General features: G+C 38.2%; 1 protein-coding gene across 1 annotated transcript; it reads right to left on the minus strand.

Annotated features, from left to right (window-relative positions):
- Positions 1 to 431: 431 nt before the first annotated feature.
- On the minus strand, positions 432 to 14,027 carry LOC308089150 (HLA class II histocompatibility antigen, DP beta 1 chain-like; the record flags this gene model as incomplete). The annotated part of the gene is made up of 8 exons (XM_080433717.1): positions 13,876 to 14,027; positions 13,293 to 13,367; positions 12,078 to 12,161; positions 11,155 to 11,238; positions 10,334 to 10,588; positions 7,604 to 7,876; positions 4,732 to 4,945; positions 432 to 465 (listed from the first exon to the last, which is right to left on the minus strand). Exons 4-8 carry the CDS (start codon positions 11,219 to 11,221, stop codon positions 432 to 434), a joined length of 843 nt encoding a protein of 280 aa, XP_080289843.1. The 5' UTR covers positions 11,222 to 11,238; positions 12,078 to 12,161; positions 13,293 to 13,367; positions 13,876 to 14,027.
- Between the last annotated feature and the right edge of the window lie 951 nt (positions 14,028 to 14,978).

Consider the following 14,978-nt stretch of genomic DNA (forward strand, 5'->3'; position numbering starts at 1 on the left):
TAAAATATATATTTACAAGAAAGTGATTCCACTTTTTTTTTTAAGTTTTGTTTTTGCCACCCTTGTGTCCTGATCATCAACTGCCAAATACATAAATCCACAAGCTTCATCATCATCATCACTTGTCCACAGAGCTGTTAACTAGTTTAATGAGTGAAGTTCAGCCAATATGAACGGCTAGAAACACAACAGTGGAGCTGAAAAACGGAAATGATGACCAAGGAATATCTAAACTGTCGGAATTAGACACATATTTTGTTCTTTAAACACGACTACTATTCATTTTAATTGTATTATATTTTTCGCTCAATTGTTGGTTGCTGGCTTGATTCTGTCCTGTTTTATTTATTTATTTGTGAGTGTTGTCTTATGTGTCTAGTGTTGTGCACTTAATTGTTAAAAAATCAATCAAAACATTGAAAGAGAACTCATCATGTCACTGTCACACCCTGAGTGCTCATTCTCCTAATTAACATAATTAAAACCTCATGGGACAATGGGACAGGATAGACTGAATGTATGGATCATGTATTCAATTAAAGTTTATATGTACAGGACACATTTAGTACACTTCACCATGTGTCCTTCAATTAGTGCTGAGTAATGAATTATTATTTATGACATATATATATTTTTTTGTATCAAAATATTATTCGACGTCTATCCTACTGAACGTTTTACCACAGAAAGAAAGGCAGGGGTTAATATATAACTGACAGGCAGCCCTGCCCAGTTTTCTAAGCATTATAGATATTGATCATTTACAGTAGATATTGATTACTGGATGTATTGATCATTAGTCAAATCAGGATCCAAAAATAAGAACTGAACTCTGTGTTGGTGATATTATTGATGAGAATGTTCCTTGTTTGTGCCCCCCCCCCCCCCCCCAGTTGTAATGAGATCTGCTCCCCTGCTCATTATACATATGAATGATTACATATAAATCATTATATTAAGTAATGATTTATATGCACATGCAATTATAAATGATTGCATGTCATCAGTATTTCCCATTCATGTCATAGACTGTGGCAGTCCACCATTCTCACCTCAGACCACCCTAGAAGGTCTAGGTCCACCCATCACCTCAGACCACCCTAGAAGGTCTAGGTCCACCCATCACCTCAGACCACCCTAGAGGATCAGGTCCACCCATCACAGGGAAACAGTGATGTCATCATAATGATCGTAACACATTAATTATCACACATTATGAATGATTACATAATAAATGACTTATGGTCAATTATAAAATAATAAAACCTTTTTCACAAACATGGCTGACTGACTTCCATTCAGATGGATATTAATATTAATGTTATGAAGAACTCTGATTGTGTGTGTGATCATTTATTTAATGTTTCAATATAGTTTAGAACTGAAATATTATGTTTGTGTTTTCTGATGACAAAAACTATACAAAGTAATTTGATGAACCGCCCACACTAATTGGGACTCCCTCTTCCTTTGGTGTGTCGCCCAGGTGGCGCCTAAACCCTGACCTTTAACCTCACAAAAACGATGTCTATAAACCTGACCTTAACCCTAAACCCTGACCTTTAACCTCACAGAAACTATGTCTAAAAACCTCAAAACCACGTCGACATGGGCGCACACTAATTATCATTAGCCTTGGCTAGCCAATTAGCATTTTTAAAGGACACATTTGTAAAAAAGGAGGATGATGTCATCATTTTGCTGCTGTGAGTATTGAACTTCCCACTGATGTTAGGACAGCAGAGTCACTGCCCATATTTCGCCGCAGGCTGAAAACCCACCTCTTCAGGAAACACTACCCTTCCTCTCTGCCTGACCTACTTGTTGTTAACTAGTTGTACGAACGCTTGTTTTCTATTGCTGTATTGTTTATTGGATCTTGTTTAGTCGATACACTTATTTGTTTTAGCTCATGCTCATTTGATTTAGCTATTTTTGTCTCATCTGTTTAAGGAAATAGGTGGCTGATATATTGCACTTTTACCTTAGCGCTAGGTATACTCTTGGTTGCTTGTTTTTGCAGAAAATGCACTAAAGACTTCTGGTGATTAGTAGTTTTCGTTCCCTACCTATGTTGAATACACTTATTGTAAGTCGCTTTGGATAAAAGCGTCTGCTAAATGACTGTAATGTAATGTATTTAAAGATGAATGGACACACAATTTTCCTCCTCTCTCCACCAGAGGGCAGCGATGACTCTCTGCTTCTCTGAAAACACACCCAGGTGTTCTGTGAAAAGACAATAAACCAATAAGAATTATAATGTATTAACTGTGTGAACATGTTAACACTTTAGAATAACATCCCCTTATAATAGTAAATTAATCATTCCCAAATGATCAGTTAATGTGTTACTCATAACTTGTCAAATGTTTGTTAATGGTTTAATGATTTAAAACTATGCTATACATGGTTAATAGATCATGAGCAAGTTGTTAGTTTACCAAGAGGACCCCCCCCCCCCCGTCTGACCACATTGTCATCAGTGTGGTACGATTCCAGGCCACGCCTGCATATGTGTCGTGTCGATGAAATGAAATTTGTCCCTGAGCAAGACTCTTAACCCCTAATTGCTCATTAACCCTTAACCCTAACCCTAACCCTCATTGGAAACAAGCCCGCAAGGACTTTCATGAACGTCCTGTTAAAAGGAATTATCCTTATCCTTATTATTATGATAAATTATGCAAAAGACACATGATAATGTGAATTCACACGACCAGGCTAGTTGTTTCACTTCTTACACAAGCATGTTGTTTTGTGTATGTTTTCTAGTTTTATACACTTTTATACAAAAAAAAGTTTATTAAAAAGAAAGAGGAAGTGAACCTGGGTGTGTGGGAGGAGTCTAAAGATCGTCATTGGTTGTCGGCACCAGAATACGACCTGATAGAAGAAGAAGAGAGACAAAAAACAGATAAATGTTGTATTGTGTGTGTATTTCTACATAAAATGCATACATTGTACACACAATAACACAATAATACAACAACACACCAACATTAGGGTTCAGTCATCAGAACTAATGTGAACATTTGACTCTTATTTAGGACTAAATGTAACACTGATGTATTAAAGTTAAATGTGACTACATAGAACACACTTTGACCTCTAACTAGGTCGTCTAAACTGGTCTAAACCGGTTATGGTTCTAAACCAATATAAACCTGTTTAGGTTGTGGTTTTACATGTTTGTTTGTTTGTTTGTTTGCATTTCTGTGAGGGTTCCACATGTCATGTGATCCTCTGTTGATCTGACCTCATTTTTTCCACTGGTAGTATAATAATTAATTAAACATGTTAATTAAATAAGTTAATTAAACATGCTAATCACCTCGTTTCTTCCACTGGAAGTAGATGAATCCAGACAGGAACAAGACCAGACCCAGAACCAGACCTGATGCTCCCATGGCCACCTTGTTCTTCACTGACTCTGGCATGGAGTCATCTGACAATACAAATATTATATGATATGATATCATATCATATTATTACAGTAGATTAAAACACCTTGTTCTTCACTGACTCTGACATGGAGTTGTCTGACAATAAGCTACATTAAACAATAAACAGACGACACAGTCATTGTGAGTCTGTTCAGTAATAATGAGTCCAACCCTATTGGTCCAGTCCTTGAGGAGTTTGTCACCTGATGTGACATGTCCTTCTTAGAGCTATAAATACATCCAAAACAAAGGATATGATGATAGATTTTAGAAGACATGAATCAACCTTTTACTATGATGATTATAAAGCAGGCTGTGGAATGTGCAGAAAGTATCTTAGGACAGAGTCATAGACTCAGAACTGTGAGGCAGTTTGTAAAAAAGAACATCAGCGCTTGTTCTGTCTTAGAAAACTGTCTTGTTTTCACATTGATAAAACCATGCTGACTCTTTGATCTGCTTTTATCAAGTCAATCTGGTCTTGTATATGTTTTTATCAAATCAATAAGTTCATAAAAAATATATATATTCAAAGATTTGCTAAAATAGCAGATCTACAAGCTCATAGTGCGGCACTTGGTGCCGCTCTATGAGCTTGTATATCTGCTATTTAGACAGTAGATTACAGTAGATTACAATAACTGACCCCAGTCCATCTTGATAGGCGCGGTCAGGCTGGGATGTTCCACCATGCATGTGATCTTCTCTCCTGATCTGTAATGCACATGCGCGCGCACACACACACACACACACACACACACACACACACACACACACACACACACACACACACACACACACAGTAGTAGTAGCTGATCTACATGCTGAATCGCGCCGCGATTCTATTCACATTGATTCATGTTGATCTTTGTTCATATTTTTTTTGACTATTATTGTGTAGGAGCGTGAATGCCCCGCTGGGCTCTCCTCCGCTCTAGTGTTTATTGTGTATTCCACTATTCCCTCCCCATTGCAGAAAAAATAGGAAGGTAAGAGGCAGAAGAGACTTAGTAACGAGATACGCACGTTATAGCGTATTCCTGTGTGTGTATTCATGTGTGTGTGTGTGTGTGTGTGTGTGTGTGTGTGTGTGTGTGTGTGTGTGTGTGTGTGTGTGTGTGTGTGTGTGTGTGTGTGTGTGTGTGTGTGTGTGACTTAATATTAACCTACCAATTAATGGGCCATTTTCAGCAAGTGAGTAACACTTGTTTTATTTTTAAATAATAAATGTATAGGTGTCTGTTAGGTGTGTATTTCTACGTATAGGTGTCTGTTAGGTGTGTACCTGGGTGTGTACTCCAGGTAGGAGTGGTACTGGTAGTACCAGTCTCCATCAGACAGATCGGCATAGGAGAGACCAGAGGTCAAAGGCTCTTGACCTATCCACCAGGTCACCAGGATCACTTCAGGATAGAAGTCGTAGCTAATGCACCTCAGCATGTGAGTGTGTTCACCACGACGAGGGGGAGTCTCTGACTTCAGTCTCACTTTGGGCTCCACTGGATAAATAAGATTATTATTATCATTATCATTATCATTATCATTAGTAGTAGTAGTAGTAGTAGTAGTAGTAGTAGTAGTAGTAGTACTAGTAGTATTATATGCCAGTCATAGGAACATGTCTTTATCATTAATAATTGTATATCATCCAAATTAGATCCAAATGATCCAGAAAGCCGCAATACACTTGGTCAACCAGCCAAAATGTTCACGTTTCTCGGCTCTCCCCCGTTCTCCTCTCCCTCCATTGGCTCCCAGCTGCTGCCCTCACAGAGTACAAAACACTGTTGTTGGCCTAAAAGGAACCAAAGATATGACACCCCCATATCTTCAAGCCTGATCCAACCCTACAACCCCTCCCGCTCACTCATATCAGCTAACACAGGGGAGCTGTCTGAATCTTCTCTAAAACACCCTGGACAACGCTCCACACGTCCTAGACTCTTCTCCCTTCTCTAAAACACCCTGGTCAACGCTCCACACGTCCTAGACTCTTCTCCTTTCTCTAAAACACCCTGGACAACGCTCCACACGTCCTAGACTCTTCTCCCTTCTCTAAAACACCCTGGACAACGCACCACACGTCCCAGACTCTTCTCCCTTCTCTAAAACACCCTGGACAACGCTCCACACGTCCTAGACTCTTCTCCCTTCTCTAAAACACCCTGGACAACGCTCCACACGTCCCAGACTCTTCTCCCTTCTCTAAAACACCCTGGACAACGCTCCACACGTCCTAGACTCTTCTCCCTTCTCTAAAAAACCCTGGACAACGCTCCACACGTCCTAGACTCTTCTCCCTTCTCTAAAACACCCTGGACAACGCTCCACACGTCCCAGACTCTTCTCCCTTCTCTAAAACACCCTGGACAACGCTCCACACGTCCTAGACTCTTCTCCCTTCTCTAAAACACCCTGGACAAAGCTCCACACGTCCTAGACTCTTCTCACTTCTGGCTCCCAAGCGGTGGAACAAAAATTCCCCATTGACACACCTCTTCAGACTCCACCTCAGCCTGTAGCACTAGACCTAGCCTTGATGACCTTGCAGGCTTATGCAAAGGCTAAAATGTCATTTAGATATCATGTTATGTAGACAGATGCCAGGTTCATTGTAGACCTGGTATTTTATCGGTTTGTATAGTTTCAATGTACAGATTATTTATTTTATTATTATTTATTATTTATTATACTGTTTAGACTGATGATAGGTTATTGGTTTACCTATGATCCTAGATTACTATTTCTATGCATTTGATGTATTACCTTGTGTTTTCCTTGCTTACTGTAAATCACTCTGGATTAAGAGCGTCTGATTGAAATTGAAACTGTAAATGTCAGTGTTTGGCCACCAGATGGCACCAGAGAACAACATTTCATAGAATACTGTAGATTCTACAATAGTCTACAGTTTTCTACAGAGTAGAATGCATTTATATAATATAATTTTAACATACTAAATATATAATGTAATTTAAACACATTAAATAATTCACAGTTACACAGTTATAAAAACAAAAATAAACCAAGCAATACCATTTAATGAAAATAGTGCAAATTAAGTGTATAGAGGTGTGTTTTAGCCTGCATGGTTCTTTTTAAAGTTAATTTAAAAACATTAATCCTGGTGTCTCTGTTTTAGGAAGGTCATTATATGTAGGTGAAAACACTCAGAAATAGATCTATATGTTTCATATATACTCGGTGTACGATGGTGACACCACATGTTGTGAGCTTGATGATCTGCTATTTCCACTGTGTGACAGCGTGTTAGGATCATAGAGGTATAATATAACTAGAGGGCGGATTGCCCCGCCCCCAGCTATCATTTCAATGAATGTGCTCACTGGCGTTTTGAAGCACCCGGAAACCTGCCGGAAGTAGAATTATTGGTTCGATAGTGTCCTTTTTGCGTTCTACGGCAGCCCGTGTGTCAAGGATTGAACGCGAGATATTTATTAAATACACTCGAGATGCACATTTATTTGTAAATGCATATGTATGTATGTATAATATGTTTACATATTTATATGTATAAATATAAATATCTCTCAGTATGTTTTGCGCGTGCATGTATTTCTCCCCGCCTGCAGTTCCAGCTTTGGCCACTGGGGTGGCAGCTTCAATGTTTCTCAGCAACTCTGGGGGCTTGGTTAGGATACAGTATAAATCAGGCTTAAAGGGATAGTTCACCCCAAAAAAATATTTGTTTCTATGGATTAGTCACCCCATGGAGACTTGAATTCATGGATATTGTTTTGTTTTTGTCTCATTCCTAAGACAATAATTTGATGACCAGCCGACCGGTAGGCAGCGGTTCCGGTAGGAGATACAAAGGAGACTCTTTGTGTCTCCTACCGGAACCGCTGCCGGTCATCAAATTATTGGCTTAAAAATGCGACAAAAACAAATAAATATCCATGAATTCGAGTCTCCATGGAGTGACTAATCGATAGAAAAAAATCTTTTTGGGGGTGAACTATCCCTTTAAGTGTTTAAGAGGATCTGAAATGTTTCTCAGCAGATTAAGTCATGTTTTATAATCATTATCAGATCAATATTAACACCATTAATCATCTCTGAATAGAATGATTTATTATGATGTCATGTTATAGTTTATGAGGTGATGAGTGTTGAGTGCTCTGAGATCAGCTCACCTCTCTTGTTCAGAACACGGGGGTAGTAGTTCTCAGTGTTGGATTTGCAGAATGCCTCTCGTTGTGCTCTCATCACAGCCAGTTGTGTAGGATCTTTATTGAGGCGCTCTGCGTTCTTCACACCATACTCAGTGTATCCAACAAACTGATCTACACTACTGTCCCACCTGACCAGCTCATCACCATCGAAATTATTTGACCAAATGTACTGTATGTCCTTCAGCTCACTGGAGTTAAACACACAACGGTGAGTCTCATAGAACACATATCCATCTGGAAATAGACAATTAAAAATGTCATTAATGTTCAGTTTTCTTATCATCTGTATAATATCAACACTAGGCTAACTGCCCCCCATCGGCCAAATATGTCACTACATAAAGTCTGTCTGTCTGTCTGTCTGTCTGTCTGTCTGTCTGTCTGTCTGTCTGTCTGTCTGTCTGTCTGACCCCATCATGTATTTCCAGGATAACCCTTTTTTTTATACCTAGGCTATTTGAAAATATGCCACGCTACGAGCTTGTAGACCTGCAATTTTCAAACATTTTTGTACTTTTACTTTTGGTACTTTAAGAACATTTTGATGCCAATACTTTTGTACTTTTACTCAAGTAAATTTGGAATTCTGGACTTTTACTTGTAGCAGAGTACTTCTAGATTGCAGTAATGATACTTTTACTTAAGTAAAACAGTTGAGTACTTTTCCCACCACTAACTCTAGTCAATAAACAAGGTAAATAGTCACATAAGTAGAGAGTAGAGAGAACAATGTAGAGCCTCAAAGAAACGATAGGATACCAGGTCAATCATTACAACAATCAGCTGAGTTATATTAAACAAATAAAGGTCATTATTTATACTGTAATTAAAGCTTGCATTGCAAACCTAAATGAAAACACTAAACAACTACTTTTGAAATTAAATTGCAATATTTTATATAACCCCCAAATGTATCAAATAAATCATCATTCAATTCAAATAATTGAATGAATGCATTGACTTCTGGGGGGTCCCCAGATACCTTTTTTTGGGGGTCCCCAGATGATTAGCTTAATAGGTAACATTGTTTTCTCACTCAACAGTAAACAAACCAACATACAGTATAAGTGGATACATGGTATCTGCACATTTATAAAGTGACAATGTAATGACTTTTAAGACCTTTTTAATAGCAAATTGGCCAAATTGTCAAATAAATAAGAAAGAGGCAAACGTGAAAATAACCGATCTGCAAGCTCACAGACATTATTTTGGGAGGTCCCCAGTTCAAATAGGATTTGGGGGGTCCCCAGTTCAAATATGATAAATATGGGGGGTTCCCAGTTCAAATAGGATTATTTTGGGGGGTCCCAGTTCAAATAGGATTATTTTGGGGGGTCCCAGTTCAAATAGGATTATTTTGGGGGGTCCCCAGTTCAAATATGATAAATATGGGGGGTTCCCAGTTCAAATAGGATTATTTTGGGGTGTCCCAGTTCAAATAGGATTATTTTGGGGTGTCCCAGTTCAAATAGGATTATTTTGGGGGGTCCCAGTTCAAATAGGATTATTTTGGGGGGTCCCAGTTCAAATATGATAAATATGGGGGGTTCCCAGTTCAAATAGGATTATTTTGGGGGGTCCCAGTTCAAATATGATAAATATGGGGGGTTCCCAGTTCAAATAGGATTATTTTGGGGGGTCCCAGTTCAAATAGGATTATTTTGGGGGGTCCCAGTTCAAATAGGATTATTTTGGGGGGTCCCAGTTCAAATAGGATTATTTTGGGGTGTCCCAGTTCAAATAGGATTATTTTGGGGTGTCCCAGTTCAAATAGGATTATTTTGGGGGGTCCCAGTTCAAATAGGATTATTTTGGGGGGTCCCAGTTCAAATATGATAAATATGGGGGGTTCCCAGTTCAAATAGGATTATTTTGGGGGGTCCCAGTTCAAATATGATAAATATGGGGGGTTCCCAGTTCAAATAGGATTATTTTGGGGGGTCCCAGTTCAAATAGGATTATTTTGGGGGGTCCCAGTTCAAATAGGATTATTTTGGGGGGTCCCAGTTCAAATAGGATTATTTTGGGGTGTCCCAGTTCAAATAGGATTATTTTGGGGGGTCCCAGTTCAAATAGGATTATTTTGGGGGGTCCCAGTTCAAATAGGATTATTTTGGGGGGTCCCCAGTTCAAATATGATAAATATGGGGGGTCCCAGTTCAAATAGGATTATTTTGGGGGGTCCCAGTTCAAATAGGATTATTTTGGGGGGTCCCAGTAGAATTATTATTTTAAAACCACACCTCCCAAGGTGATAGGCCACACTCACAGCTTCAAACCACCCCCCCCCAAGATGATAGGCCACGTCCACCCCCAGCTGATAGCAGATATACAAGCTAATTGCGCGGCACCCGGTGCCACGCTATGAGCTTGTAGATCTGCTATTTTTGACGTCCAAAGCTTTAAACCACGCCCCCAAGCCGATATGCCACGCCCATATTTTTTAGAACAAAATGTCTCACAATATGAATACATTTTGATATATTTATTTTGATGGTAACTGTTGTATAATCATTATTATCTGCACCTCGAGCATATATTCAAGTTTACTAAAAATAAATATTATATAGAAAATATTTCACCTTAAAAACCATAAATGCATAATATACATGTTTAAACATTTTCATTCATGTTAAATACATTCAACCGTTTTAGTTAATAACTATTGTGTTCATAGTATTCATGTACCTTTCACTGGTGGTTTCTTCAAGGCAGTGCGAATGATGTGCAGCTGGTTTTTGCAGTACTGCTGCCGATTCAAAGCTGCTTCATAAAATCCTGGGAAGGTGATACGATCTACAAATGGAGGCTGAAGATCCACCATCTTCCCTTTGTTGAAGTCTGTGTACACCATCACTTCACCATCCAGTCCCACCATATACTCTTTATATGAGTCTTTAACTGTGTCTGAACAGCCAAGGACATTAATCATCTCATGGAACACTGGAAATAAAACAAAGATGAAATTAAATTCAACAACAAACTTCTTCACAGTGACAATAACACATAATCATCATGTTAAACAATCATGTTTGGTTCTTATATGAAGTGAAAGGTTGGATATTAAAAGTAGCTTCCTGTCAAACGTTTTATTCACACTGAAACAGATTGAAATGGTTTCTTTGTTTTATTATTTTATTATGAAAGTAATTAATACAGAATGATTTATTTCATGATGTTACAACAGCAGTTCCTAACATCTGTTTTAATGTTTATGTATTTGGACCAACATTCAAGATCCAATACTGTATATACAGGTAAAAGGAGTGTGTGTGTGTGTGTGTGTGTGTGTGTGTGTGTGTGTGTGTGTGTGTGTGTGTGTGTGTGTGTGTGTGTGTGTGTGTGTGTGTGTGTGTGTGTGTGTGTGTGTGTGTGTGTGTGTGTGTGTGTGTGTGTTTGTAGGGTCATTTGTGAGGTCATTTGGCTGTATTGTGCATTGTTCATATTTGTTTTTATATAATAACAGTAGATATACATATATGTTATATAATAACGTATAATGTACTTACTTCCTGGGATCGCTTTGACATGAAGTACAGAGGAGAGGATGAGGAGGGTGACTGTAATCTTCATCATCACTGATCAAAACTGAACTGGATTTAATATATGAGAATAAACAGATGAGAATAAACAGATGAGAATAAACAGATGAGAATAAACAGATCAGAATAAACAGATGAGAATAAACAGATCAGAATAAACAGATGAGAATAAACAGATCAGAATAAACAGATCAGGATAAAAAAGATCAGAATAAACAGATCAGAATAAACAGATGAGAATAAACAGATGAGAATAAACAGATGGGAATAAACAGATGAGAATAAACAGATCAGAATAAACAGATCAGAATGAACAGATGAGAATAAACAGATCAGAATAAACAGATCAGAATAAACAGATGTTTACTGAAAGAGAAGTTCTGGAGTCTGAAAGAGAATGAAGGAGGACTCGTTCTGTAGTTTAGAATAATCAGCCAATCAGATTAAAGATATGATGTTTTTTGTGTGTGTGTGTGTGTGCGTGTGTGTGTCTGTGTGTGTGTCTGTGTGTGTGTTTGTGTGTTCAGCGTCACTGGTAAAATGCTGTTCATGTTCATTAAACATCAATCCAAGCCTCATTACATCTCACTGCTGAAACCATCAAATGTATTTAAAAACACACTGGTCATGTGATCAAAGTTTCACATGAGAGGTGTGTGTGTGTGTGTGTGTGTGTGTGTGTGTGTGTGTGTGTGTGTGTGTGTGTGTGTGTGTGTGTGTGTGTGTGTGTGTGTGTGTGTGTGTGTGTGTGTGTGCGGGTGCGTGTGCGTGTGCGTGTGTGTGTGTGCGTGCGTCATTTGTTTGTAGTTTGCATTGTTCATATTTGTTTTGATATAATAACAGTATATAAATGTATATATTATATAATAACATAAATATAATGTACTTACTTCCTGGGATCGCTTTGACATGAAGTACAGAGGAGAGGATGAGGAGGGTGGCTGTAATCTTTATCGCCACTGATCAAAACTAAACTGAATTTAATAGATGAGAATAAACAGATGAGAATAAACAGATCAGAATATACAGATCAGAATAAACAGATCAGAATAAACAGATGTTTACTGAAAGAGAAGTTCTGGAGTCTGAAAGAGAATGAAGGAGGACTCGTTCTGTAGTTTAGAATAATCAGCCAATCAGATTAAAGATACGATGTTACATCATCTGTTTCCAGAAAGACGACAGTCTGGATTATTGCACATATCATGAACATTATATAGCTGCTGCTTCATAAGTAATCAACAAACTATACTAAACACTCGGCAAACATTGGCCAAATTGTCAATTAATATAAGAAAGAGCAACATTTTTGAAAATAGCCGATCTACAAGCTCTTTTAGAGCATGTGGATCTATTTATCTGTGCGAACTGAGTCAAACTAAATGTAACGCCTCAACTCCTACAATTCCAAGTCTTTTTCAGGGTGGGGGGTCCTGAGTTCAAATATGATTATTTTGGGGAGTCAACTGAAATGTTTTAGTTTTAGTCTAGTTTTAGTCGACTAAATATCATAAGATTTTAGTCGACTAAATCTACAGTTCATTTAGTCGACTAACATGTGTTTTGGCGGTGCCTTGATGGCGTCGTTATGGCTGATTTTACACTTGGTTGCGTGCTGAAAATAGCAGATCTACAAGCTCACAACGCATCGCAGCGCGACGCGTTGTGAGCTTGTAGATCTGCTATTTTCAGAGCACAACACCCGAGCGCAGACATAAAATGACTTGTCTTTTAGTTCTACTGGATCTCTTCTCCACTCGTCACTCACTAACATTTTAGTCTAGTTTATATTTGTTGAAGAAATTGTCAATATATTTAGTCTTAGTTTTAGTCATCACAGCTTAGTCTTTATTTAGTTTTTATTTAGTTTTCGTCAGTGAAAAAAGGTCGACCAACATTTCTCGTCATAGTTTCAGTCTGTATTAGAATGTGTTGAATGTTCACAGAAGTGGGCGTGGTTATAGCACAAGCGGTTATAGGTTTTGGAATGACGCGGTTGAGTGGGGTGAGTGTGTGTGTGTGTGTGTGTGTGTGTGTGTGTGTGTGTGTGTGTGTGTGTGTGTGTGTGTGTGTGTGTGTGTGTGTGTGTGTGTGGTTGAACTCACCACTGACTGGAATTTCACTTCCTGATTCACTCAGCAGCCAATCAGAATTATTCTTTTATTTAATATCACCAGTTACTAGAGAGACAGAGCGAGAGAGAGAGAGAGAGAGAGAGAGAGAGAGAGAGAGAGAGAGAGAGAGAGAGAGAGAGAGAGAGAGAGAGAGAGAGAGAGATAGAGAGAGAGATTTTGATTTGCTTCTTACAAAGTTTCTCAGAATTACTACACATTTCTTAAAATGCTTTTCATGTTCATTAAACATCAATCCAAGCCTCATTACATCTCACGGCTGAAACCATCTAATGTCTTTAAAAGCACAGTTATGTGATCAAAGTGTGTGTGTGTGTGTGTGTGTGTGTGTGTGTGTGTGTGTGTGTGTGTGTGTGTGTGTGTGTGTGTGTGTGTGTGTGTGTGTGTGTGTGTGTGTGTGTGTGTGTGTGTGTGTGTGTGTGTGTGTGTGTGTGCGCGCGCGTGTGTGTGTGTGTGTCCTTTGTTTGTAGTTTTTATCGTTTATATTTTGGTTTTATATAATAATAGTAGATATAAATGTATATATTATATAATAACATAATTATAATGTACTTACTTTCTGGGATCGCTTAAGCTTTGACAAGAACAGAGGAGAGGATGAGGAGGGTGGCTGTAATCTTAATCATCAATGATCAAAACTGAACTGAATTTAACAGATGAGAATAAACAGATGAGAATAAACAGATCAGAATGAAGAGATCGGAATAAACAGATGTTTACTGAAAGAGAAGTTCTGGAGTCTGAAAGAGAATGAAGGAGGACTCGTTCTGTAGTTTAGAATAATCAGCCAATCAGATTAAAGATACGATGTTACATCATCTGTTTCCGGCAAGACGACAGTCTGGATTATTGCACATAACAGTATATAGCTGATGCTTAAGCACCTCATGAACCTTATGTACATACTCTACCTTCTGTCTCCTCATGTATATACTGTACCTTATGCACCTTATGTCTTATGTAGGGGAGAGTGGGGTAATGTGAGACACTTTTTACATTTTCTCCCCTCTAGGTGAGCTAAAATGATATATCAGTAAAATGTACACATTTCCCATACATTTGGGATGTTTCCTAACAATGGAAATTATCAGAATGTATTCAAGACAAAAGGCAGTGAAAATATGATTGTTTTAAAAAAAGTTTTCTGGTGTCTCACTTTACCCCAGGTCTGGGGTAAACCGAGACAAACCAGAAAAATCAATGGGGTAAAGTGAGACACCAGACCACTTTTTTTTAAAACAATCATTTTTTCACTGCCTTTTGTCTTGAATACATTCTGATAATTTCCATTGTTAGGAAACATCTCAAATGTATGGGAAATGTGTAAATTTTACTGATATATAATTTTAGCTCACCTAGAGGGGAGAAAATGTAAAAAGTGTCTCACATTACCCCACTCAATGTAAAAAGTGTCTCACATTACCCCACTCTCCCCTATGTTCTTGGCATAAAAAGTAAAACATATGCAATGTAATATTAGATTAAAATATGTTTAAGTACTTAGACACTTAGGATAAAGTGAGAAAGTGTCCGACTTTACCCCAAGCCATTTGTCTCACTTTACCCCACAGCCACATTTTGGTGAAAAGGACCACTTTTAGCAATTCTGGCTAATCTACAATTAGCATTAATCACATGGATGTATAGGTTTGTAGTTCA

Source organism: Gymnoscopelus braueri (assembly GCF_963280865.1).
Source record: "Gymnoscopelus braueri genome assembly, chromosome: 7".
In the NCBI taxonomy this organism is placed as follows: Eukaryota; Metazoa; Chordata; class Actinopteri; order Myctophiformes; family Myctophidae; genus Gymnoscopelus; species Gymnoscopelus braueri.